Source organism: Triticum urartu, unplaced genomic scaffold, assembly GCF_003073215.2.
Source record: "Triticum urartu cultivar G1812 unplaced genomic scaffold, Tu2.1 TuUngrouped_contig_5077, whole genome shotgun sequence".
Lineage (NCBI taxonomy): Eukaryota > Viridiplantae > Streptophyta > Magnoliopsida > Poales > Poaceae > Triticum > Triticum urartu.
The window spans coordinates 1-25,886 of record NW_024115720.1 but is presented as its reverse complement, the minus strand read 5'-3'; the positions used below and the strand labels follow the sequence as shown (position 1 = coordinate 25,886).

The 25,886-nt window shown below is 45.5% G+C and overlaps 2 protein-coding genes across 3 annotated transcripts; both read right to left on the bottom strand.

Moving 5' to 3' along the window:
* Positions 1-2,048: 2,048 nt before the first annotated feature.
* On the bottom strand, positions 2,049-14,358 carry LOC125528737 (respiratory burst oxidase homolog protein B-like). Of its 2 annotated transcripts, XM_048693178.1 has the most exons (10): positions 13,809-14,358; positions 13,549-13,705; positions 9,931-9,979; positions 9,629-9,742; positions 8,091-8,984; positions 7,651-7,868; positions 5,699-5,801; positions 5,528-5,604; positions 3,447-3,952; positions 2,050-2,393 (listed from the first exon to the last, which is right to left on the bottom strand). In XM_048693178.1, the coding sequence occupies exons 1-10, from the start codon at positions 14,131-14,133 to the stop codon at positions 2,284-2,286; spliced, it is 2,553 nt and encodes an 850-aa protein (XP_048549135.1). In that variant the 5' UTR covers positions 14,134-14,358; the 3' UTR covers positions 2,050-2,283. The 2 variants fall into 2 exon arrangements, with proteins under 2 accessions (XP_048549136.1, XP_048549135.1); XM_048693179.1 differs by lacking the exons at positions 13,549-13,705; positions 13,809-14,358 and adding an exon at positions 13,360-13,422 and having other exon boundaries at positions 2,049-2,393.
* A 4,602-nt stretch (positions 14,359-18,960) lies between these two features.
* LOC125528736 (respiratory burst oxidase homolog protein B-like) lies at positions 18,961-25,867 on the bottom strand (the record flags this gene model as incomplete). Its single annotated transcript, XM_048693177.1, is given in 12 exon segments — positions 18,961-19,245; positions 19,723-20,037; positions 20,040-20,230; positions 20,696-20,775; positions 20,892-20,994; positions 21,083-21,300; positions 22,282-22,779; positions 22,896-23,312; positions 23,400-23,513; positions 24,162-24,210; positions 25,440-25,596; positions 25,695-25,867. Coding segments are annotated over 12 exon segments (2,425 nt in total), but the record flags the coding sequence as incomplete, so codon positions are not given.
* Between the last annotated feature and the right edge of the window lie 19 nt (positions 25,868-25,886).

Here is a 25,886-nt window from a genome sequence, read left to right as displayed (position 1 = left end):
GAACCGCCCCCCGTCCCGGGTGTTGTGATCCGGTTTGCCTCCGGCGGGTTGCTGGGACCGGCCCCGGGTGTGTGGAAAAGATTCCTAGGATCGTAAGTCAGAGGTAGACGTGACTGAGTTTTCTGGTGTCTTCTCCTCATGACCTCGTTTGACGCGTTCAGATCCACCGAGAGCCGAAAAGTCTCTGCTTGAAGCTGCTGAGCACGAGCATCCAAAGCCGCCCGCTCCGCAGCCATCCTGACATCTTCTGCTACTAAATTTTCCTTGGCTTGTGCCACCTCTTCATGTAGTCGTGCCACCTCTGTGTCATGCTAAACCTTATCCGCCGGCTCAACCACAGCAGTTAACAGAGCCGTCATCTTATCCATGAGGTCCATTAATACCCGAGCCGGGGCGTGCGCGGGGTCTCCTGACCCGGCTGCTGCCGACCCGGTGGTTATTGCTGCCGCCACCGTAGAATTCTGCCCGGGTTGAGTGCCAGCCATGAAGACTCCGACTCGATTCGGCGGCTCAAAGGGGTCCTGAATACTGCTGCCATCGGAACAACCCCCAAGCATGCCATCTTGTAGCTGATACAGAGAATCTGTCTCGCCTGTGGACGATGCACCGTCAGAACATATGGCCGTCTCACCACCGTGTATCGATCCTTCAGAAAATTCCCGTCCATGGATGCAACCCAGGAAGGCCTGCCGCACGGCGGGTTGAGCCGGGTAGATCCAGCGCACTGAGCCGTCTCGACGAGGTCGGTGCAGATGTCCGGCTCAGGGCCCGGCTCGCCAATCCAGCCGATGAAGACTTGGATTCCGCCGAAGGGGACCCGGTATCCGTACTCAATTGAGCCGGCGTCGGGGCCCCAGCCTTCATCGTCGATGTAGAGCTTGCCGCGACGACTCTTGGTCATCCGGCCCTTCGAAGTTGCCCTTCAAGAACTCAAATTCACCGTGCACTGGCCCCACGGTGGCCGCCAACTGTCATGGAATTGTCATGGCAGATGTCCTAGCGAAAGGACTTAATCGTAGGGCCATCACAACTAGGAAGCTTAAAGGGGTTAATCGGGACAAAGGACACGAGAAGGTTTATACTGGTTCGGCCCCTTACGGTGAAGGTAAGGCCTAATCCAGTTGATGTTGTATTGCTAGGTTTCGATGACCAAGGAGCGAATCCGCTAGCTTGGCTATCAATCTGTTGTCTCTTGTCCTAAGCCGCCGCCGGGTCGTCCCCTTATATACACGGGTTAACGCCTGGCGGCCTACAGAGTCCCGACCGGCTCATAAAACGTGTCCGGCTCGATGACTTCTTTTATATGCCTTTCTTTACAAGTCTTTCTTTACGTATGGCGGTTTACAATATTGGGCTTTAAGCCGCCTCTGGGCTTAGGCCTTCTATAATTCTTAATAAACTATCACCTTGAATGTTTACTAGGCTTCTTTTGTAACTCGCCATTGGGGTTGACCCGGCCCCTCCTGGGCGGGTCATACCTGGTAGCTATATCCCCAACAGAAGGCGAACAGCTGATTCCATGGCTGATCGAAGCTCTGGCACACATGACGACGTGAACTTATCCACGTAGTAGAATCTGGAAACATTTGCACGCTCCTGGCACACTCGAGCATCTTCAGCGCCAAAGGAAATAAGTTTTTTTTTGAATTTTTGAATTTACTGCTCATATCATGTGCATGTGATCCCAGACACCAAACCTCCCTCCTCCAACACAACGGAAATATTGTCAACCGACACCAATCATATTTTCCAAATGGTTCACTGATCAATGCTAACCATGAAACCGAACTCAGCGCAATAGAGGTGACATCATAAAACCTTTTTTGTCTAGCATCCTTTCTTAAACCAAGAAAGTCGACAAAAATTTCCAAGTACTTGACCAAAAGCAGCAAGGCACAAGTACTTTATACAGGTTTTTGAATGCATAGGGTCTGATAGCATGAATTATCCATATCCTACCACTTACATTTAAATTAAATGAAGCGAATTTCTTCCCATAACAAAGGAAGGTCTGGCAGGCTAAGGGAAGGTCAAATACCAACACTCATAGCATGGTACCATAAGTAAATTATTATATAATAACGCATGATAAATAGATAGTCAATATAGATACCATATATAGTTACATGACAATGAACAAGTGTCCGTACATGTTACTCCGTATCTGAGAAGATAATATATATCATGATAATTTAGTACTTGGTATGTAGTAATTTTCTTCTTTTGCGAATGTGGTATGTTCCACAAAAACATAAACTTCTTGTGGTTGGATGGCTGGCAAAACTAGAAGTTTTCCTTGTGGAACTCAAACCGTGTGCTTGTTTTTCTCGAGAGATCCTTTGCAAGATAGCGCAATTCATTTGTCAGCGCCGGCATGCCGCAGTAGAACACTCCTGCGATATCCAAGAAACACAAGGTTAGTGTCAATTCAGAAAAGCAATGCTATGTATGCACAAAAGTTTTGCTGGTTGATTGATCATGTTGTTCTTATGCAGTGGACTCAGACGACAAGCTCATGCCTTGATTGGTATGTCATAGTTGGGTAAGAGAGATTATCCACGAATACTATATATGTGCACGAGGAAATTTCACAAATACACAATATTCGGGACAGTTGGCTTGATCTAGAAAAATTATAATAATTGAAGTTCTTTTAAAAAAATCAAAATTTTCAAAAAATCCCAAAAAAAGGAAAAAAATTGAAAAAAATAACAAAAAAAAGTGTAGCACAGTCCATCTTTGTTGATCAATCTGGGAAAATTTCAGCCTATTTTACTTTGCCGTATGAAAGTATGGACGATTTTTGTATGAACGTGAATGAGTTGACTTACAAAAACTGTCCAAATTTAAAATGGCTAAGTAAAATAGGCTGAAAATTTCCCAGATTGATCAGCAAAGATGGACTGAATTACTATGTTTTTTTAGTTCATTTTTTTAACTTTGGTTTTTTAAAATTAACACATGGTGCCCACATGTTATATTTCTCATTAGTCCTAGAATTGTTGTTTTTGTTAAAATACCCCCGAGTTGTAGTTTTTTGTTACCTCAACCTCAAATGTTGTATATTGTGTAATTTTCTCTATGTGCATATACCCGAGCTCAACTAACTATGCGTGTATTGATCATTTCTATCTAGACTATGGTTGTAACTCCAAGATGCAGCTTCTCGAGCATGCTAATTGTGCTACGCACAGAAAGTGTGTGGTGCTAGAAATTGTCGTGACTGAATATATATGTATTCCTTCCGTAAAGTAATATAAGACCGTTTAGATCTAAACGATCTTATATTACTTTACTTTATGGGGGAGTACTTCTTTACTAAGCCCCAAATGTTGTGTATTTGTGCAATTTACCCTGGATGACCCTGCCTACCAGTAGGCCAGCGTCGTAGTAGTTTCGTATTGGAAAACAGAAGGAGTAGTAGTTAGTTTCTGTACGGTACTGACCGACGCGTTTTCCTTGGTTCTCCTGAGCGATGCGCTCGTAGGCTTCACGCCAGTCCGCTCGCCCGAAGGTGGTCTTGACTCGGCTGCCGGAGATGATGTCAATGCCGTGCTTGGCATAGTACAGGGACTGGAGAATGGTGAGGGGCGCCGACCGGGCGTCGCCCTCCTTGTGGACGCTGGTGCAGTGGGTGTGGAGCTCGATGATGCCATCCTTGTCGGTCTCGGCCACCTCGTCCATGATCCCACGGAACCACTCGAAGGAGCCTTGCTCCCGGGTGGTCCAGTAGAAGTAGGCACGGCGAGTCTTGAACGACGTCGGCGCGCTTGCGTCGCCGGGGTTGCCAAACTCGATGTCCCCGAGCCGCTTCGTGTTGTTGATGATGTCCTTGATGATCGAGATCATGGGCGTGGCACCGATGCCGAGTCCCACCAGAAGCACAACCTCGTACCGCTTGTAATCCTCCGCGGGTGCACCATACGGCCCATCGATTAGTATCTTGGGGAATCTGCAGCACGAGCACGAGTATTTATTTTTTCAAGATTCACATGACCAAAGACAGCAATTGCGTGAAGAAAACATATGGGTAGCAGATGGATTTTATTAACGCATAGTTGCAGTAGGAAGGGAAAATATTCTTTCCGGTCCATAAAACTGTTCTTATTGTCTCTTATATATGACCGTTCATCCTCCTGACAAAACCCGGGAATCCTCTGACCCGGCTTTTAAAAACTCGTCCTTAGAATCTGAAGTCCAAACTCAGCCCAAAATAAATAAGCAATGACAGTTTCATGTATAAAAATACCAATTTAACTATTTAGCCTGCTATTTTCACTAAACCCTAGTTTCGAGCTATTTCATACTTTCGGGCTTGGCGTTTGGACCTAAAACTGTAGCCTAAGCTTGGCCCCTATAAGCAACAACTGGGAGATGCCACTATACTAGTCCAGCCCAACCATCGGACAATTACACCTTAATATTTTCCATATATCAATCAATCCATAAAAAAATGACCCTGATAAGTGTCACATATGTGGCACGAAGCTATTCCATCCCGATGTTTTTTGATGACAAGTTTAGTTCCTAAGGATAGCAACTTTAGTTGTGAACTATGTCAACTTTCTGTTGGATGGTAGGTTTCAGTTTTTTTTTATGTTTTTATGGCAATTTTAGTTGTAAAAACGTCAGGGCATTGTTACTTTGTGCCATACATGTAACACTTATCATTTGAGAAAAGAAAACATATCAATCAATCAAACAAATCATCCATCGATACTGGAAGATAGGCCTAGCAAGTCGAATACAGGAAAGTCCCAAAGTCATTGGACTAAACTGTGGTTGGCCAAGGTGCCGGCAAAGGTGTGATCGTTTGCATGGCATCTAGTAAAGAAAATAGCATCCCTACCGGTGAAACTCTAAAGAGGAGGAATATATCCGAGGATGATCTATGTGCGATATGCAATGCATCAGTATGGCATCACGCTTTACTCGATTGCCATATGTCTAAGTGTGTATGGGCACTTAGGAAGGAGGAGCTTGTGGAGCATATAAGACTTTGCAAATCTCCTCGTAACCTTGTGGGTGATATGGTAGGCGAGACGGAAGTGAAGCATGAACAAATCTTTCAGAGTTCACTGTCCACAAGGCTATTCGTTCTGAGATACTCGAAGGATCTCGAGCTTACCCTGGAGAAGAAGATGGCTTATTTTGCTGTTTAGAGGTCGAGTGAACCAAGGTGGATTAAATCCCTAGATGGAGGGCCAAAGATAAATGTTGACGTAGTTGTTTCTCAACATAGTGAGAGAGGTTGTTGTGCGGCAATTTGCAGGGATGGTCAAGGAAGATACATGGGAGCATCGATGACCTTTTTTCAAGGTCTTATTGATCCGGAGATTCTAGAAGATCATGCTTGTTTCGAAGCCCTTTCTCTTGCTACATATCTATACATCCAAAGGGTGAGGATAGCTAAAGATTGCATCACAAAGGTATGTCCGATCGAATCAATTTCGAACTCATGACCCGAGAGGAGAAAATGGGACCGGATTTCACGGGAAAAAGTCAACTTTTGCTCATACGTACATACCTTGGGTTGGACTTGGCGTCGTCGCGGTCATACTCTACCTGTCGAATCTCGTTCTTCCTCTCTGTGTTCGGGCAAACCTACAATTTGTGCACACACGTTTAGGGATAGATATGTTTTTGGAGCTTTTGGGGTTGACGATGATGGGATCAATGTCACTAATCACAACAGTACCTTAAGGAAGGCGTCCCTGAGGTCTTCGGTCCAGTCACCAAGCGCCTTGATGTGGACGCTGACGCAGTCGTCCTCCGGCGCCGATGTGATGGAGAACGGGTGCCTGAACGCTCATTCAGTTCACCCATTAGAGAAATCGCTATTTCATTGAGGGGTTGTTTTGTTTGAGAATAAAATTGTCACATATGAGATCTAGAAAAAAGATGATCAATTTAAGTGAGTGTTTGGTTCAATGTATCCTTGCGTATTCGCAAAAAAGAGTAAGTGTTTGGTTCAAGTTACACCTTAGTCCAGACTAGAGGCTAAGACGCGCTTCACCGTGCCACTCTTCATTTGTGGGATTAGCTCTTTTATATCTAGAATATTCTTACAATAAGTAGTTTTGCTTTTATTTTATCTCTGTTGGCTTGTGTCTTAATTATGTTCTGGCGGTGTTCTTTTTATATATCATATTGGGTTGCTGTTTGAGATATTATTTGTTCTGAGAGGAGAAGTTGTTTGATGTGTGGTTGTGGTGTCTTTACATGTTTCGACCTCGGGGTCAGCCGGTCGTAGTTGTTTGAGCCTCTTGGGAGCTCCTATTCCATGCTAAAACCGTGAAATTGTTGTTTCACATGGGCCTGCGGACGAAGGTCTCGCTCGTTCAGCTCGGCTCTCCGCATCTCTCGCTCGTTTAGCTTTTTTCAGCTCGCCACACTACTAGCTCAAAAAACTAGTTATCTTTTTTTAAATGTAGTTGAATTAAAAGATGTTCAAGGGTTTTTAAAATATTGTAAATTTTAAAAAATCACGAGTTTTAGAAAACATTCATGAATTTAAAATTTATTCATGGATTTGAAAAATGTTTACAAATTAAATATAATTTCGGATTTATGAAATGTTCACAAACATTAAAAATGATCACAAAATTCAAGAATATCAGTGAATTTAATCAATATTAATGAATCTGAAAAAGTGGATTTTAAAAAATGTTTATGTTTTGATGTTCACATATTTTAATAGCGTCATGAATTAAGATGTGAGAAAAGTAAAAATTAAAAGGAGAAGGATAAATAAAATTAAACATCACACACCCTCACATGCGAGGCCCTTAGCACCTCACAACCCCTGGAGCAACATGACACTTCGAATCAAGAGAGCTTAGAGCATCTACAATCACAATTGCTTAAATTGGCTTCCCCGGTCAGTGCCTAGTCATGTCCGTTTTGAACCCTCACTTTCCTTGCAAAACAATCACTCTTCGTATTATCTCATATTGTTCAGTCAAATCCATATAATTGGTGGAGAGGAAGAGAGAGAAAAGAAAGAAAAAGTAAAGAAAGAGAAAAGATGGTCCACAGTGGGCCAAATCCTACGTGGCATCCTCCAGGACACACCCGGACATCCCCATATCTTTCCCATGTATGACTTGGATATGGGGATTTGTGGATTGTCCGGACACGCCCGGACAAAGTAAGAATTACGGTTGGGTGTTTTTTTAGCCTATCTCCTACCCGAACAATGACCGGGCTGTCCAATGGGACGTTTGAGGGTTCTGCTTGTAGATGCTCTTAGTATCTCTATAGATAGATGTTTTTCTTTGTGCCACACTAACAATATCTTTGATTTGTGCCAAAGATTTGCCATGGCAAAAAGTTGGCTAGCCAAAAAATTAATTGAGGTTTCGCTTGCCAATGAATTGGCCAACATTAGCAATCATCCAAACAAAGACCAATACTTCGGCCATGACCAAAAAGTTGGCAGGGTAGACATTGGTGGCAATCCAACACACCGTAAGATCCCATGCCATGTACGCTTACAAAGGGTGCGAACTTGTGACTTCAGTTTTATTAAACTACATTATATAAGTTTAATAAAAATATATAAAAAGTGTGATGTTGTTAGTCCTAAAATCAAACAGCCCCTAAGTGAGGCGGCCAGCCGGAGATGTTTGTAAGTTTGTTGCATCTTACCACTCAAATTTTGAGACGTCTGGGCATTTGATGAAGATGTATTGTCCGCCCTTGAACCTGAACCCCTCAGGCTTGGACATGTGCAGGGACAGCAGGCTTGCGGGGTGCGGGTGCACGGCCACCTTGATCTTCTCCACCAACCGCACCCTCGATCGCAGTGTTCGCGTCAGTCGTTCGCACGCGTACACAACAATTGGCACTGTCAGGTACATCCACGTCTACACGCACCACAAATAGTTCCAATCAATACTCAATTGTCAGTCAGCTATGGCCGATCGAACCCAGAGATTTATTCTTTTGAGTGCAAGCAAATTTTTTGGCTTGGACAATTCCCGCGCAAATTCGAAGAATTAACTATTTTTCTAAAGATATATTGAGATTCCATGTATTGAAATTTTTACAAGAGCTCCCCATTCCACAAGATTGATGTGTTAACGTACCGTCTTCTTTTGCCACTTCTTGGTGAGGTAGAGGAAGTGCCCGTGGACGATGAGCAGCGCGTAGACGATGGCGAAGAGATGATGGGTGTACAAGAAGGCATTGTACCCAGTGAAGCGATTGAACGAGGCGTTGATGAGCATAGTGAGGCGGTTGTGCGAGGCACTCATGGACCGGGTGAGGCGGCCGAGCAGCCCGGGAAGGCTATTTGGATTCTTGGACTCAACGATGCTCTCAGACTTCTTTGGCTTGGGGCGTCGGATTTCTCTTTTGCGGAACCACCCCGTGGCGAGTGTGAAGGTGATGGCCATAAGCACCAACATCACTAGCCCGCTCCACCCTTCTGTGCCCTTCACAAACCACCAATAGTTGGGCGGCTTCACGTCGCCGAAGAATGGCTTCATGGGCTCATACTCGTCATTAGTGGCGTGCACCAGCCTCGGGAAGTCGCACGCCAGGTGAGAGATGATATGAAGCCCGGCGCCGACGAAGATCCCCACGGCGATCACCTTGTGGAAGTTGAGGTTGTCGTTAAATGGCACGAACCGTCCGAGCGTGGTGCGGCTCCGAAGCCACGTGATGGTGTTGCGGCACACAGGAAGGAGAGTGAGCGCCATGTTGAACTTGAGTGTCTCGGCGCCACCCTTGGCCACACACACGCAGTAGCCCATCACCTTGAACACAGCGTGGTGGCGGTACTGCATGAACTTCCAAGCGAATAGCCCCGCGCAGATAGAGAGCCACAGGAGCATCACCCAGCAGCGGCGCCAATTGTCCTTCAGGAAGTATCGGGCGCGGCAGTACAACTGCTTGTACCAATTGGGCTCCGGCAATTTACTGCCGTTGGTCATTGTCTCGCTTAACGGCTTCAGTAATAGCATCTCCAAGCTGTGCAGCTGCAAATTAATTCTTTGCATCAGTTACATTGTTGGTCACAGGGGCGAATCTAGTGGGTGCCAGTGCTGGGTGCAGGCTACTTTTTACTCACTAGATTCGCCCCTGTGACCAACATTCGCCCCTGTGACCAACAATGTAACTGATTTAAAGAATTAATGGTGAGAATAATATACTACACTAGACAATAATTTCCGAACAACACAATGCTATTTGAAGAGTACTATTTGCTAGGATTATGATGATACTTAATCAAATTACACTACTACCTCCTTTCCATTTTATACGACTTATCTCAAAATTTTCATTTTTCCGTTTCATAAGTTTTATTTTTATTGCTCCTCACCACATGTTCAAATTTGAAGGTGCATTAAGTTACTGTATGCGAGGATTAAAGAAAAACTCATCAATGCATGTAATTTTTTTTTAGATATTTACGCATGCATGCATTGCAAATAATACATTGGTAACATTTTTTATGAAAAATAATCGCATTAATTGAGTACTTTTGTAAAATACAAAAAAAATATTCCACCACTTATCATCTATCTTAGTTGGCGAGATTTTTGAATTGAACACTATAAATTGGCCGGAAGATAGTATTTAGCACCCTAATATAGCAATTCTACGCATCAGAGTTAATTACCTCGATGTAGCCAAGGCCGTGGGGGTCCAACTCCTCCATGATGAGCTTGACATACTCCTTGTACTGTTGTGCGGTTATTGTTAGATGGTTCGCCGACGCGCTCAACGTGATGATCTGCAGACCAGATCAGAATAGCCCTCATTGATGTGCAAATGTGCAATGACAGTCTTTTTGAGCGATGACAGTCTTTTTGAGCGAGAATCGTTCATCGTCGAAAATAAGAGAACACACACCCCCTCCATTCCTGTTGTTGGAGAATGGAGATGCCTGAATGAACCAGTGAAAGAGTAGTTGGAATTCACCTGTTTGACCTCCGCCTCGCTGATCCTCCCGTCAGCGTTCTTGTCCACCCTGTTGGTTAGTCAAAGACATTCACTTACGTACTTCACCTTTGACCATGATCGACAAAATACATGAGTTACACAACACAGAATGGTTTTGTTAATAAAATGATTTACCTGACGCATCAATCAAGGACTAATGTTTACCTTTGCTATATAATTAAAGAGCCCCGCTCCGGTACATTCCCCACTAGACGTATAACAGGCAATATGGACTTTCTAAAAGTCAAACTTTGTAAATGTTAACCAAGTGTGTAGAGAAAACTATTTATATATGCAACACTGAATATATAAGGTTTCGTCAAGGGGATCCGCTCTCCCCGTTACTCTTTGTCATTGCTATTGACCCTCTACAAAAGATCCTCCAATTGGCCATGAGCAAGGGGCTCCTTCACAAGATTCGTGGGCGCGACGCCTTGGTGCGGACCTCTCTATATGCGGATGATGCGACGGTGTTCATGGCGCCGATCAAAAAGGACATTGACAATCTTTTCGACATCCTCAAATACTTCGGCCAAGTCATGGGCTTGTGCACCAACGCCCACAAGAGCTCGGTAGTTCCCATCCGGTGCAACCACATTAATTTGAACCGCATTCTCCAAAGCTTGCCAGCCACGAAGACATCCTTCCCTATGCGATATGTCAGTCTCCCGCTCTCGGTTTGGAAACTTAAAAAGGTGGACTTCCAGTTTTTCAAGGACAAGGTGGCCATGAAGCTCCTCCCTTGGGAGGGCCAAAACATCACAATCATCGGCCGCACGAGTCTTGTCAAGTCAGTGCTTACCTCCCAAGTGGTGTTTTTCTATTACACCTCTAATCGTTATGCCAAGCATGCTTCGCAACACTAACAAGCTTGAGAGGGCCTTTCTTTGGTATGGGTCAAACAAGACAACCGGTGCAAACTGCAAAGTAATCTGGAACAACGTATGCTGCCCCTTGGCCTATGGGAGTCTTGGAGTCCTCAACACCAACAAATTCGCGTAGGAACTTAGATTGCGATGGCGTTGGTACAAATGGAAAGAGCCAAGCAAACTTTGGGTGGGCATGGGCAATCCTTGTGATGAGACAGACCTTGACTTCTTCTATGCATACACCATCATGATAGTTGGGAACGGCGCCAAGACCCTCTTTTGAGACTCCCCTTGGGCTTTTGGGACGAAGCCAAAGGATATAGCTCACATATTTTTGAGGCGTCAACAAGGAAACCACAGAAAGTTCGGGAAGCTCTCAAAGACAATGTTTGTATTTCAAATCAAGCTCAACAACGCTTTCTCATGGAACCACTTACATGAGTTTGTGGCGCTTTGGTCCCTAATACAGGACTTTCAGTTGTATGAGCTCGTGGATGATGATATCTCTTGGAAGCACACGACTAGTGGCCATTACTCGGCGACGTCTGCTTACAATGCCCAATTATTGGGACTCATTTTCACTTTCTCACCTATGGAGCATGGCGGTTTGGAAGGCTCCCCCCAAAGACAAAATTATTTGCATGGTTGGCAATCCAAGATAGGATTTGGACCGCCGACCGCTTGGCCAAGCGGGGATGGCCAAATTGCGGTCTATGTCCTCTATGTAGGCCGGAATAAGAATCCAGGCCACATCTTTTTCTATAAATACCCTTTCACCCTTCGCCTCTGGAACATTGTCAAGGCTTGGCTGCAACTTGGACACATTGACACCTCTTTGTAGCACCTATAAGATTCCGTCAAGGATTGGTGGATCAACTCTTCAGGCGATAACATACCTAACACGAAAGCTATGGCTTTCCTCACCATGCTTGTGTGTTGGACGATTTGGAACGAGCGTAATGCCTGCACATTTTGACAAAAAAGCGCTTCGCCACCTATCCTTTTACGCCTAATTAAAGATGAGGCCAAGCTTTGGGCCAAAGAGGGAGCAAAGAAGTTATGGAGTTTCATTTGAGAGAGTAACAATTTGGGTTGTAAAGGTGTTTTCGTAACACAAACTCTTCTCCTTAATTAATAGATGAGGCAAAGCTTATGCCTACGTTTCAAAAAAATAAAAATAAAACTTAAAAGTAAAATATGAAATTACATGTTATGACGAATCTAAAGATATATGTTTGGCGTTCCACATGTAAATATTGTTCTCCATAAGCTTGGTCAAACTTGATGAGGTTTGACTTTTAGAAAAATTATGTGAACTTCATTATGGAACGGAGGGAGTAATGAATAATGTTCACTACTTGATGTCATGCCGACAATAATTAAAATTATATAAATTTATAACATATACACTATGCACCCGAAAGAGGTAAATAGACCGGTAGTCATAAAACTTTCACGCGATGATCAGTATGGTGCACAAACTTGCAAAATATATGTTTCTGGTCATCAAACTTGCACGGACATCCATATACAATCACATTTCGCATACGCGGGCGTATTCGTGGCCTACATGGCATGCCAGCATGGTCTAGGCCTGCCATCTGCTGCTGTCGCATGATAGATTTGCAGAAAAGCCCTTATCCTTTTATTTATGTATTAAGCCCCTAAAATAAAAATAAAAAACATGAATGGCGGGGTTTCAAAGCCGCGAGCTGCCCCTAGTAGGGTCGGGTGGACAACCACACCAAACCGATGATCATTGTTGTTACGATAGCATAACTAATTCCTTTATTATATAAACACGGACCGAAAAAATAAATTTTAAAAAAATGTAACCCAAAAAAGAGAACACTGTGGCTCGACCATGCATGTGACCTCGTGGTCAACGTTAACTAAGATTACCACCATGCTACGACAACACAGCATGTCCAGAAGGGGTAACATTTTTCATGTTGTTAGTCCTTCTCGTTCTAGTTCTACGTAAGTTTGTGACATTTAAAAAATGTTTATGTGTTACAAAAAAAAGGTACGTATGTTTAAACATTGTAAAACATATTTCGAAAGTAGTATCATATAGCATCATATACATGTACCAGCAGCCTAAACTTGAAAGTAAAGTGAGAAGGATGAACTAAGAGTTCTCTTAACTAGACTTGTGCATGGACAACCCAGCCCGGAGACATGTGCATCCGGGCCGGGCTCCGGCTCCGTTTTCTTCCCCGAAGCCCAGCCCAAAAGCCCGAAATGATCATAGATGTATATTTTATTTAAAATATAGGCATATTCTATTATGTTAATACCCCGGATATTGTTTATTTAATTGGAAAATATAACGGTTCATGTGTTTCAGGCCGGGCCAGGCCCGGGCTGGGGATTTTTTTCTTTGGGCTTTGACAAGCCTGGCCTAAACCAGGCCCAGCCCGGTGAATGATCAGGTTTACTCTTAACTAATGCGGTGGGTTTTCCTAAAAAAAACTAATGCGGTGGGCGATTGTAAAAAAAACCCAATGCGGTGGGCCGGAGTTTATAATTAGCGTACATGTCGAAGAAGAGCTGCAGGCGGCTCTTGATGCTGGGGTCTGAAATTTGGTCCCAGAAATCACGCGGCCGCGGTGAATGATCAGGTTTACTCTTAACTAATGCGGTGGGTTTTCCTAAAAAAAACTAATGCGGTGGGCGATTGTAAAAAAAACCCAATGCGGTGGGCCGGAGTTTATAATTAGCGTACATGTCGAAGAAGAGCTGCAGGCGGCTCTTGATGCTGGGGTCTGAAATTTGGTCCCAGAACTCACGCAGCTGCGCCTTGTCGATGCTGCCCCCGGAGATGCCCCGCCGCCTTGCCAGCGTGTCGAACAGCTCGCCGGCGAACGCGACCTCTTTCATACCTGCAAAATTGTTTGATCACAGTGATATACACAACTAATCAGGCACGAGCGAACTGTGTTTTCGATTGAGATAAGGCGGAGCGAGGCGAGGCGTTTGACGTACCGATGCACTCGCCGAACATGGAGCGGGAGAGGAGATCATTCTGGGAGTTAGTGTCGAAGAACCCGGCGGCGCTGGTCCATCCTTTGGAGGCGTCTGTCTCGCTGATGAACTTGAGACCCTCGAGCGCCTGCGCGGGGGCGGACGACATGGACCTGTCGAGGCGGCTCGGGCCGCCCCCGCGCGGCGCAGGCACGGGCTCGGTGAACCGCGCGGTCTTCTGCGCCGCGGAACGACTCCCCGGAGGCACGGCTCTCTCGTGCTCGCCCCCGCTGGCCTCCACGATCTCCCCCACTCCGGCGTCGTCATCGCCCACCCGGCTAGGCATGTCCGGCCGCCGGTTCTAGCTCGTCCCCAGGAAGTCAGCCAGCGGATGGAAGCACGCACCCTGCCTCCAAGAAACCGCAGCTAATGCGGAGGCAGAACTCAGCCAGCGCACGCGCGCCGGAAATTCGCCGCCGGAGGTTTGGTTTCCGCTCGGGCGGCAGCAGCAGCCGAAGCAGTAGTTGGAAGAGGGATCGGATGCGTGTGATGAGACCCGAAGGGGCGGGTGGGAGATGGCTATTTATAGGGGACGGGTGGTTGATCTGCTAGCCATAGCCATGGTGCAGCTTAGTGGTACGGTGTGAACTGTAGGTTGGAACTGAATGTTGACTGTCATTGTGGTTGTTGCTTGTTGCTTGTTGCTTCATGATTAGAGCGGAATGTTCCGACTGGCTTGAATAAAGTACATGATCCAAGTGGAATAATTCGTGTTTTTATATCCACAAAGTTGGGTCATTTATTTTGGAACAGAGGGAGTATGTATTTTATATCCACACCAATGAGTTATGTTGAAACCGTAGCTCGAGGAATTGCTCCATCCCCACTTCATCACCGCCTACCCATTTTTGCTCACTGCATCAAGTTGTTGGTACCATATTCTGGGAAAACCGGCAAGTAAAATAATACCGTATCTAAATAAGGATTATTTAAAAAAAAGTTCTTTATTTCAGGAAATTGTGTAAAAATCTAGTAATACGCATTCTAATTCTAGACGTTATTTTATGGGACGGAGGACTAGAAACTATTTGTAACACAGCCACATGCCTGTTAAAACATGCAGCATAAAAGGGAAAGCCAAAAGAGCAAGCCCTAACAACTATTTGAAGGTAGGATATATAGCAAACTATCCTATTAACATCTAAGCAGGTTCTTCGTACCGCCGGCATCTCCTCCAGTCTCAGCCCAAAGGACAGTGGCAAATGGAAGAAACCCAGCCGATGACAAAATCCACCTAAAGTGCACTACCTTAGGATTCTGCCATTTAGATGACAAGTGTCCCAGACTCTCAGGGCGTTGACTCGTATGATTTTCTGCTATGACAGTTGCAACCTACCTGCACAATCATGCTTTCTGTCGTGCATTATTCTAACCAGAGAAACTATATCTTTTGATTAAGCAATATGACATTTCTGTACAACCATTTAAGAGTCTTCCGATAACATTATCTGCTAATACACATAGCATTTCTCTAAATCTTTGATCTTTTCCTGTATCTGTATGTCCCTCAAGCTAACTAGAATTGATTGTTTAGTGATTACACAATGCTACTAGTACAATTCAAAGCTCTGTGCCTACCTATGTCCCCCCTTTTCTTTTGTTACGACAACATGTCTTAAACTCTTGATATACAACAACTTAAGAACATTTTGACATGCCGCACCTGCTTTGTAGCACTTCCCGGTTACATAAAGCCAGAGAGGACAATTGAGAGTTTCTGAAAGATTTTGTTGTTTATAGATGACAGCTAGCAGCTACTATACTTGAAGACTTTGAGTGTTATGCGAAGTCTTCCTATTCAATTTATAACGTTGGTTAAGACCTCATCCTATATTGGACTTGGGTAGTACCAACTGCAGGCCGGTTAAGCTATCATATTATTTCAATCCGCAACACAACAACCATCAATTCGATGCGTGGAAGTGTACTGCTTCGCAAGTTTGTTGAGCATCGGCATCAAGAGCGGTCGAGTCAACTGCACTTCTGTCAAAACAAGCATCTTTTATGATCTTATCTGATAAGTAACTAAGCTATTTTAATCCATCATCATGCCTGTTCATACGGCTGCAAGATTTGAATACCGGACGTCGTGTTCCCCACGGGAAACCGCACCTTGCTATCTCGAGATTAAATTTTTAGTTGATGACGCCATTTGATCAGTCTTGTTCCTTTAGTCCTTGCTGTGAAACAAGTCTTGTTGCGTCTTAGAAAATCATGTTCATTAGGAGGAGGAAGCTACGTGATGCTTTCGGAAATAAAAGAAAGGTGGTACGCGGTTTACATGCTCCACAGGGCATGCAGATCTCATTGCCATTTGAGGGGTGTTATAGCTGAGTTAATTAGTCCGAATTTGGTGGTGCCTCATGTCTGGTTCGATCTTATTGACACAGAAGGAGATTTGTGTGCATATGATTTGCAAAATTCCGTATATTAAAAAGGGCTCTTTTATGTGGCAGCCTTTAATTAATATGGACGGCCCATTTTCAGAACCTGTCACAACTGTTTTGCGGCGCCCAACCTTGCATACTTCTTCGCAGCTCCCCATCAAAATCTGAGCTGCGATGTCTCCGTCGCGGATGACTGAGTGTTTGGCATGATCTTCATGTGGCTTCGCAAGACCTCTTCGGTGTGCGTTGGGTTGGTGGCCATTTGTGGTGAAGTCAGAGTTGTTTGCTGGGAAGAAGGGATGGGCTGATGCTTACTTGAAGAGAAGCGATGGTGATGATGTCAATGCGCTGCGTCGACGAGGCCTTCTTCATAATGGTGTGTGTGGGGTATCTTGTGTGTTTGTGACAGTTTTTGTCCGATTTTTCGTTAATTAACTGAATAATTCTCTTCTTAATTAACATATGAGATAAATCTTTGCCATCATTTAAGAATGTTTTTTGACAAAGATTGATCAATATTGTTGTCTGAGGTGATTACTATATCTTGTCTTTTTGGAGAGAACATGAGAGCTTTATTCAATCTTCAAGTTTGCGGGGCTGCAGCTTTGAGCCTTTGATCATGGGTTTCAAGAGCCATACATGTTTCTCAAAGAAATGAAATCCAAATACTCACTCATGATGCCTTATTATCAATCCAAATGGTCACTCACGGTGCCTTATTATTAATCTAGGCACTCATTCCTCTCCTAGTCCACGCTGACCAAACGGGCTTCCTCTCCGGCCGTAACATCTCTGAAAATTTTCTGTACGCGGCCGATATCCTTCATTGCTGTGCCAAGCATAAAGCTCCCTCCCTGGTTGTCAAATTAGACTTTCGTAAAGCCTTCGACTCTGTTTGCTGGTCCTCCCTCCTTCGCACTCTTCGTACTCGTGGTTTCCCACTACGTTGGTGCGATTGGATCGAATCTTTGCTCTGCACTAGTTCAACTGCGGTCATGCTTAACGGTGTCCTGGGTAGATGGATCCAGTGTAAGAATGGACTACGCCAGGGTGATCCTCTCGCCCTACCTCTTCATCATTATCGCCAACATTCTTCAGCAACTTATTATCAAAGCCAATCAAGATGGGCTTCTCTTGCACCCTCTCAATCCCACCCTGCCCTGTCCGGTCCTTCAATACGCAGACGATACCCTCATTATTGTCAAAGCCACCCCCGAGGCTGCCTCGCACATGAAGCGAACCCTAGATAATTTTGCAGCTGCCACAGGTCTCCAAATCAACTTTCACAAAACCACCTTCATCCCTCTCAATGTGGACTCGGAACTTGCCACTAAAATGGCCTCGGACCTAGCCACTAACATCTCCTCCTTCCCCCAAACATATCTAGGGCTCCCTCTCTCCCCCTACAAGCTGCCCCCGTCGGCCTTCCAGCCAATCATTGACAGATGTGATATCTATCTCTCTGGCTGGGCTGCCCTCCTTCTCTCTCGCGGTGGTAAACTCGTCTTGTTGTCTGCTGTCCTTGATAGCCTGCCCACCTACTTCATGCTCTGTTTTTCTCTTCCTATTAGTGTTCTTGAAGCCATTGATAAACGCAGACGTACCTTTTTCTGGTCTAATGAGGAGATTTGCTCTGGGGTTAAATGCCTGGTAGCTTGGGATAAGGTTTGCACTCCAAAAGTCGCAGGTGGTCTAGGTGTTAAAAACTTACGTGCACAAAATTTTTGTCTACTGCTGAAATTTGCTTACAAGTTCATGCACTCCACCAACCTTCCTTGGAAAGATTGGATCTTACATCACTCGCCACTTCACATTGGTTTTGGTAGTAACAGCTCCTTCCTTGCAAAAACTATATTTAAACAGTTGCAGAGCCTGAGAGAGATTTCACACTGTATCATTGGTAATGGACAGTCCACTTTCTTTTGGTTAGATCGTTGGCTTCTGCCTGAGCCTCTGGCTATCATCTACCCTGCTCTCTTCTCCCACCACACCAAACAAAATGCCCTCGTAGCTAATATTTTACAGGAAGGGATTGAGCTTGCTCTTCGTAATCGACTAACCAATACTGCGGTCACAGAACTTGCCTCTCTCAACTCTTTGTTGCAGGATGTGTCTACCTCTCAGGAACCGGACACTAGGAGGCTGCTGAATGGTGAAAGTTTCACCACGCGAGGCGCATATGCTGCCCTATCCACCCAGCTCAACGACCAAGCCCTTGCCTTGGTTTGGGACTCAAGGGTGCCGAAGAGTGATGATCTTCGGTTGGCTATTTTACTTGGATCGCCTGAACACCAAGAAGAACCTGCGCAAGAAGCACCTCTTAAGCTCCGACACCTGTCCTCGTTGTAACAGCGCGGTGGAGGACCGTGACCACCTCTTCTTCACTTGTCCGGCGGCTCGCAGGGTTTGGCGTGCTACCGGTATTCAACCTCAGTTTTCTCCGATCGCTGAGTTCTTCACCTCCGCCTGGCCGCCTGCCCTGCCGTCCACAATCCGCCCCTTCTTGCTACTTCTCATTCTCTGGAAAATCTAGGATGCTAGGAACAAAAAAGTTTTCCAGAGTCTCGAGATTGATACGAGAGGTACGATCAAAGCGATTCTAGATGACCTTATTCTTTGGTCTCACCGTCTCCGGACGTCATTACTTAAGGATCACGCCGGGCTGTGGCGTGATTTCCCCCCCCCGGTGACCATTTCAAAAATCTAGGCACTAAACGGGAAAATGATGTCCTTTAATAATGTATTCGTCCAGTGGTCAGTTTAGTTTGTTCACAATGGTGCAGAAATGCACACGATGTTGGATGGAGGGCACAGTAAGAGAAGCCACAGTGTTAATCTAGGAGCTAAATTAACACGGTTCCGCAAAAGGATAAACCTCTTCTGGCTGGATGGCTTACAAAACTAGAAATTCTCGCTGTGGAACACGAATTTTGTGCTTGATTTACTTGAGAAATCCTTTGCGAGCCCGCGCAGCTTGTTCGTGAGCACCGGCTCGCCACAATAGAACACTCCTGTGATATCCGAGAAACACAGAGTTAGTGTCAGTTCCGAAAAGTAATGCTAATGCTATGCATGCACTAAAAATGTTGCTGGCCGATCGATTCTGCTGTTCTTAATTATTGACTGGATTGAGGCGAGAAGATCGTCATGCCTTGACTGATATGACTCAATTTGGCAAGGGCAAATATTCTAGGAGTAGTCCTATATATATATACCCGAGCTCAACTAATTTATGGTGGAGAACCTTGATGCTTCTATCTACACTTGACAGCTCAAATTTCGGAGGTGGTCGTAATTAACCATCGGCAAGTAGTAACAAAATTTTCTGCAGTGGTTGGGACTTGGGACTCAAAGGCGCAACTTCTCGTCTTCTCGAGCATGCTCGTCATGCTATCCAAACAAAGCGTGTGGTGCTAGAAGTTGCGAATGGCTGAATATGTACAGCAGTAGTATTGCAAAATGGAATGTAGTTTCGGTATGGTACTGACCGACGCGTTTTTGCTTGTTCTCGTCGGCGATGCGTTGGTAGACTTGGGCCCAGTTTGGCCGGCCGAAGTGGGTCATGACGCGGCTGCCGGAGACGACGTCGACGCCATTCTTGGCGTAGTGGAGGGACTGGAGCATGGCGATGAGCGCCGACCGGGCGTCGCCCTTCTCGTAGACGCTGGTGCAGTGGTTGTGGAGCTCGATGATGCGCTTCTCGTCGGCCTCGTCCACCTCGTCCATGACCCGGCGGAACCACTCCAAGGAGCCCTGCTCACGGGTGACCCAGTAGAAGTAGGCCCGGCGGGTCCGGAACGGGCTCCCCCCCCGCCGCCGTTGCCGTTGCCGGACTCAACGTCCCCGTCGAGCCGCCTCGCGTTGGTGATGATGTCCTTGATGATCGAGATCATGGGCGTTGCACCGATTCCGAGTCCCACCAGTAGCACGATGTCGTACTCCTTGTAATCCTGCGCCGGCGCCCCGTACGGCCCGTCGATCAGCACCTTCGGGAGGCTGCAGCACAGCAAGCACACGGTTACTTTCGGTAATTAAGCTGGTCATATTGATTGACCAAGATGAATTCACATGACCATAGATCACATAAGGAACGGAAACTTAAGGATAACATATACGTAGTAGATTTATTCACGCAAGAATGCATCACAGAGGGCGACTTAGCAAAATAGCACGAGCCGATAGTAAGTTTGGAAGCAATGGAGTCTTCAATCCCTTCATGAAGCTCAAAGTGTTGAAGAATTGTCTAGACATTGAAAATTCATTCATGTGCTATCAGTAATGGCATTTGCATGCATTTTTCGACACTAGTATGGCTGGGTTGGACCACTCCAGTCCAGGGGATGGCACATCAAATCAGTTGTGCTCCATAATCACATGAACCGAAATGAAAACACCAGGATGAATTTTCACAACCAAAAGGGAAACTATTTCACAAGCACAGGAAAATAGTCGCGTATGTACCTCGGGTTGGACATGGCCTCGTCGCGGTTGTACTCCGCCCGAAGAATCTCGGTCGTCCCCTCTGTCGGTGTTGGGCAAACCTGCGACTCGTACACAATACAACACTCTTTAACTTCTTTTTATATGAACGAGCTTTACTTAGAGGGTGATGAGGAGATCAACGCGACTAATCGCATTGGTATGTAGGAGTACGTACCTTTAAGAAGGCGTTCCTGAGCTGGTTGGTCCAGTCACCGAGCGTTTTGATGTGGACGCTGACGTAGTCATCCCCTGGCGCCGACGTGATGGAGAACGGGTGCCTGCACGTTCGTCTATTGATCAGACGGCCGGATTGGCCGATCGGTGATTAAACCAAGTGTGCCCGCCGGCTGCATGCAGCGTACATACCACTGGAATGGCGAGACGTCGAGGCACTTGACGTAGACGTACTGCCCGCTCTTGTACCTGAACCCCTGCGGCTTGGACAAGTGCAGCGACAGAAGGGTCGCCGGGTGCGGATGCACGGCCACCCTGACTTTCTTCACCGACCTCACGCTCGACCGCAGCGTCCTCGTCAGCCGCTCGCATGCGTACACGGTCATCGGCACCGCCAGGTACATCCACGTCTGCACTTAGTAGCACACGCATAGACATATATTGAGTTAATAATTAATAGTTCAACCTCTAGATGGGTGCATACGATATGCATGTGATTTTAGTATGTAGGTCATCTATTTGGCCAACTAAATATTAGTTGTATGTTATAGGTTTTAAACATATAGTTTTTTGGTCAAGTATTTGATTGGGCAAATCAATTGCCGATCTAGAAGTACAGACACTACTACTGCCTTTATTCCTGATTTAGTTATTACCTAAGCCCCCCCCCCCCTACCTAAGTCCGAACTACCTTAAACACATCTATATCTATACCAATATAAAAAAACCCAAAGGGGCAGATCCAAATCATCTCGACCGTCAAATCATTTTATCTATCGGTTCAAATCGCTCCAATGTTAAGCACCAAACATGTTTAACGCTCTAATTACCCATCACTGCCGTTGGTTATAAACACGTTTTGACACAACGATATCCCATGAAATCTGTCATGTAATTAATATTCTACCATTCCCGCGTAAAAAGTAATTGATATCTTACCAAATACCAACGTGCAACATATCTTACCTAATATAACGTGCAACCAATATCCTACCAAATATAATGTGCATTGCACGTACATTATTACTAGTAATCTTAAGTGGGAACAAAATCCATACTACCTCTCTCCTTTTTACTAGCCCCTTGTATTTTGCGTCATATTATGATTATTATTTAACAGATATAATACTATAAGTTGTACTTAGCAAAGATAATATCATTCAACTCTACATTCAAATACCGAGTCCAAAAATATGATTTTTGTGACATGCATTAACATTTTGCTAATCAAGTTTTGACACAAAATATGACAGGGACTACTAATAAACTCACACGGAAGTATTACCATATTTCTGAAGTTGTTATGTACTCAACGACCACGAAACAGAGGTGACTCGATACTACTTTGTCCTAGAAGTACTAAGATGCATAACAAATACCCTCATACTTACCGACTTCTTTTGCCACTTCTTGTTGAGGTAGAGAAAGTGTCCATGGACAAGAAGCAGTGCGTAGACGACGAGGAAGAGGTGGTGTGTGTACCAGAAGACGTTGTACCCAGTGAAGCGGTTGAGCAAGGCGTTGACCAACCAAGTGAGGCGGCTGCACGAGGCGTTGACGAGCCCGGCGAAGCGGGTGAGCTCCCTAGGCTCGGGGTTGCTGTCGAGGCTCTCGAGCTTCTTGAGCTTGGGAAGGCGGAGCTTCCCCTTGCGGAGCGATGCCCTGGCGAACGTAAAGGCGACGGCCATGAGCGCGAGCATCACTAGCCCCGTCCACCCCTCTGTCTCCCTCACGAACCACCAGTAGTTGGGCGGCTTGGCGTCCCCGAAGAATGGCTTCATGGGCTCGTACTCGTCGTCCATGGCGTGCAGCAGCCGCGGGAAGTCGCATGCCAGGTGGGAGATGATGTGTAGCCCGGCGCCGACGGTGATCCCAACCGCGATCGCCATGTGGAACTTGAGGTTGTCGTTGAAGGTGGGCGGTGCGCCAGCCGCGGGAAGTCGCATGCCAGGTGGGAGATGATGTGTAGCCCGGCGCCGACGGTGATCCCAACCGCGATCGCCATGTGGAACTTGAGGTTGTCGTTGAAGGGCACGATTCGTCCCGCAGTGGTGTGGCTCCGGAGCCAAGTGATGGTGTTGCGGCACACGGGGAGGAGCGTGAGCGCCATGTTGAACTTGAGCGTCTCGGCCCCGCCCTTGGCCACACACACGCAGTAGCCCATCACCCCGAACACGGCGTGGTGGCGGTATTGCATGAACTTCCAGGCGAAGAGGCCCACGCAGATGGAGAGCCACAGGAGCATCACCCAGCAGCGACGCCAGTTGTCCTCCAGGGAGCACTTGGCACGCTTGTACCACCGCCGGATGGGGCTGGGATCCGTCGTCGGGCGGAGACGCTGGCTCAGCAGCTTGCTGAGCTTGTGGCTGTTGGTTGTCGACTCGCTCGGCGCCTCCAGAAGCAGCATCTTCAGGTTGTGCAGCTGCAAACCAGTTATTACCATGAATTCTATGCATCACCGTCAGTAACACGAACCAATCTTGCATGGCAAATAAGGCCGTTGTTCTACCTCGATGTAGCCGAATTCGTTGGGGTCCAACGCCTCCATGATGAGACGTGCATACTCCTCGCACTGTCGCGGGGCCATCGTTAGCTTGTTCGCCGATACGCTCAACGTGATGATCTGCAGAGCAAACCAGTATAAGCCCCCCAAAAAGTCAATTTTCCGGCAAATTGCTCATGTTAAAAAAACTAAGACAATAAGATAATTACGCAAATGGATGCGAAAGACATGAACCAAACAAGGGCTCGTTGGTTTGGTCAGTACTCCCTCTGTTCAGTAATGTAAGAAGTTTCAGAAATGTCTTTTTAAACTGTTTTTGGTGTTGCCGGAAATGTTTGAAACGTGTTACGTTAGTGAACTGAAGGAGTAGTACGGCAGAACTTGTGGGAAAAGGACCAAAATCGGTCACGAGAACATGCTTACAAGCATGTCGTGCTGGTACGTTGATGACACCTATGTGCAGATGTGAAATGGCAATCTGGTCGAGCGAGTATTGTTCAACACGTCCATCGTTGAAAATCGCAGAACACACACCTTCCGTTTGCTATTTTTGGAGAATGAGGAGATGTTTGATAATTTATTTATTTTTGAAAAAAGAAGATTACCTTTGGCCTCTGCATCAAGCAATGCACACAATCATTTTATTAATTAAGGTATCAATAAAATATGAAACTCATCTCAGATACACAAACAAAAGCGAAAAAAAAAGCCACAACCGGCAAATATAGAACGCTTGAATGAACCACTGAAAGAGTAGTGAAAATTTACCTGTTTGGCCTCGTCCTCGCTGATCCTCCCGTCGTCGTTCTTGTCCACCCTGTTGGTTACGTAATCAAAGTCGTGATTCGTAACTTGTTGGTCTAGCAAGAGAGCTAAATTAAGTGGTTTTGGTTAAATAAATGCTACAATACTCCCTTCTTTCTCATACTCCTGATATTACTTAAGTACTTATGATACTCATAGCGGGAGTAACAAAATACTTCCTTCGTCTCATAATGTGAAGCATTAATACAACCAATATAGAGTAACATGCATGCTATATAGGTAAAAGGATGACGCGACAAGTAATTAAAGATGGAAGTGGCAAATGAAGTAACATAAGTATCATTCTTAAAGCTAATTAAGAAAAGAGTTAGGTACTCGTATTAGTTAGTGAGGGCTGCTTCAGTGTACGGCTCCTTTAAAACCAACTTGAAATGGGTACTTTTGAGCTTGATTAGTTATTAAAAAACGCTGACAAGATTAGATGGATAATTAGGTCCAAATCTATGGGGAGGACCGTAGTCTAGACTAATTACAGAACGTTGAAGATCTAGTATGTGCCTAGTCCTCGCAAAAAAATGACTCAAATAAACATAAAAAAAGGAAATACCTATAAGAATTTTCGCGTAAAATCAATGACATAGGACTTAGATGTGTAATACTTAGGGCACATCTAGTTGTGTCTTAGAGAAAATACAATAGTGGGTTATAAGCCTACTTACATGTCATTTTTGTCGATGTGAAGAAGAAAGACAAGTAAAAAGGAAGGGACTGTGCTCTAGTACCTAACTCTTTTCTTAATTAGCTTTAAGAATGATACTTCATTTGTTGGCGCATGAGGTAAAATCTGGGCGCAACAGCTACGCTTGTTGGAGTTTGTTAGCGCCTATACTAGGGGTTAGTGTTGGAACGGAGAATGCTTACGTGAGCTTTTTAATTTTATGATATTTATTTTATTTGCCTAAGCGCCTCTACAGGCACCTTGCATTGAAAATGCCCTAAAGGTGCTCCTAGTTAATACTAGTAAATGAGAGGAAAGAGGAAGAGAGAAAGTGAAAAAAAAACACTAGCCTAAGAGTAAACCTTATAGTCAACTTTATTGCATGAGTGAATGATATTATTTTTTAGGAATATTAGTGAATGATATTGTTAGCTTTTGATGACATGGCAGTCTTATATAGCCAGTTGTTGGCTATATTGTTAACACTGCAAAACCAAAGTAAACTGAGGAGGACGAAGTAATTAAGAGATAATGGAGTTGGCCGGAGTTTAATGAGCTTTTACATGTCGAGGAAGGTCTGCAGGCGGCTGTCGAAGCTGGTGTCTGAAATTTGATCCCAGAACTCACGCAGCTCCGACTTGTTGATGCTCTCTCCGGTGATGTTCCGCCGCCTTGCCAGCGCGTCGAACAACTCGCCGGCGAACGCGGCCTCTTTCATACCTGAGAAATTGTGGAACTGTAAGTGAAGACGCAGCCGTACACACAATTAATCGGTCCTGATCGCATAATATGTTTTACTTCGAGGCGAGGTGTTTTACCGATGCACTTGCCGAACTTGGAGCGGGGAAGGCGCCCATTCCTGGCTTTTTTGTCGAAGATCCCCTCGGCGGCGGTCCACTCGGCGGAGCCGTTAGTGCCGCTGATGAACTTGAGACCCTCGAGCGCGTGCGTGGCGACGGGCTTCGAGTTGGACCTGTCGATGCGGCTAGGGGCCCCCCTCGGGATGTGTG

Coding starts and splice junctions, on each gene's coding strand:
- LOC125528737 (XM_048693178.1), bottom strand. CDS start 14,133: ATGCCTAGCCGGGTGGGCGATGACGACGCCGGAGTGGGGGAGATCGTG. Junction 9,980..13,548: donor CTGCAGCTCTTCTTCGACAT/GTACGCTAATTA, acceptor ACTAACCAACAG/GGTGGACAAGAACGCTGACG. Junction 9,743..9,930: donor GCGAGGCGGAGGTCAAACAG/GTGAATTCCAAC, acceptor TCTGGTCTGCAG/ATCATCACGTTGAGCGCGTC.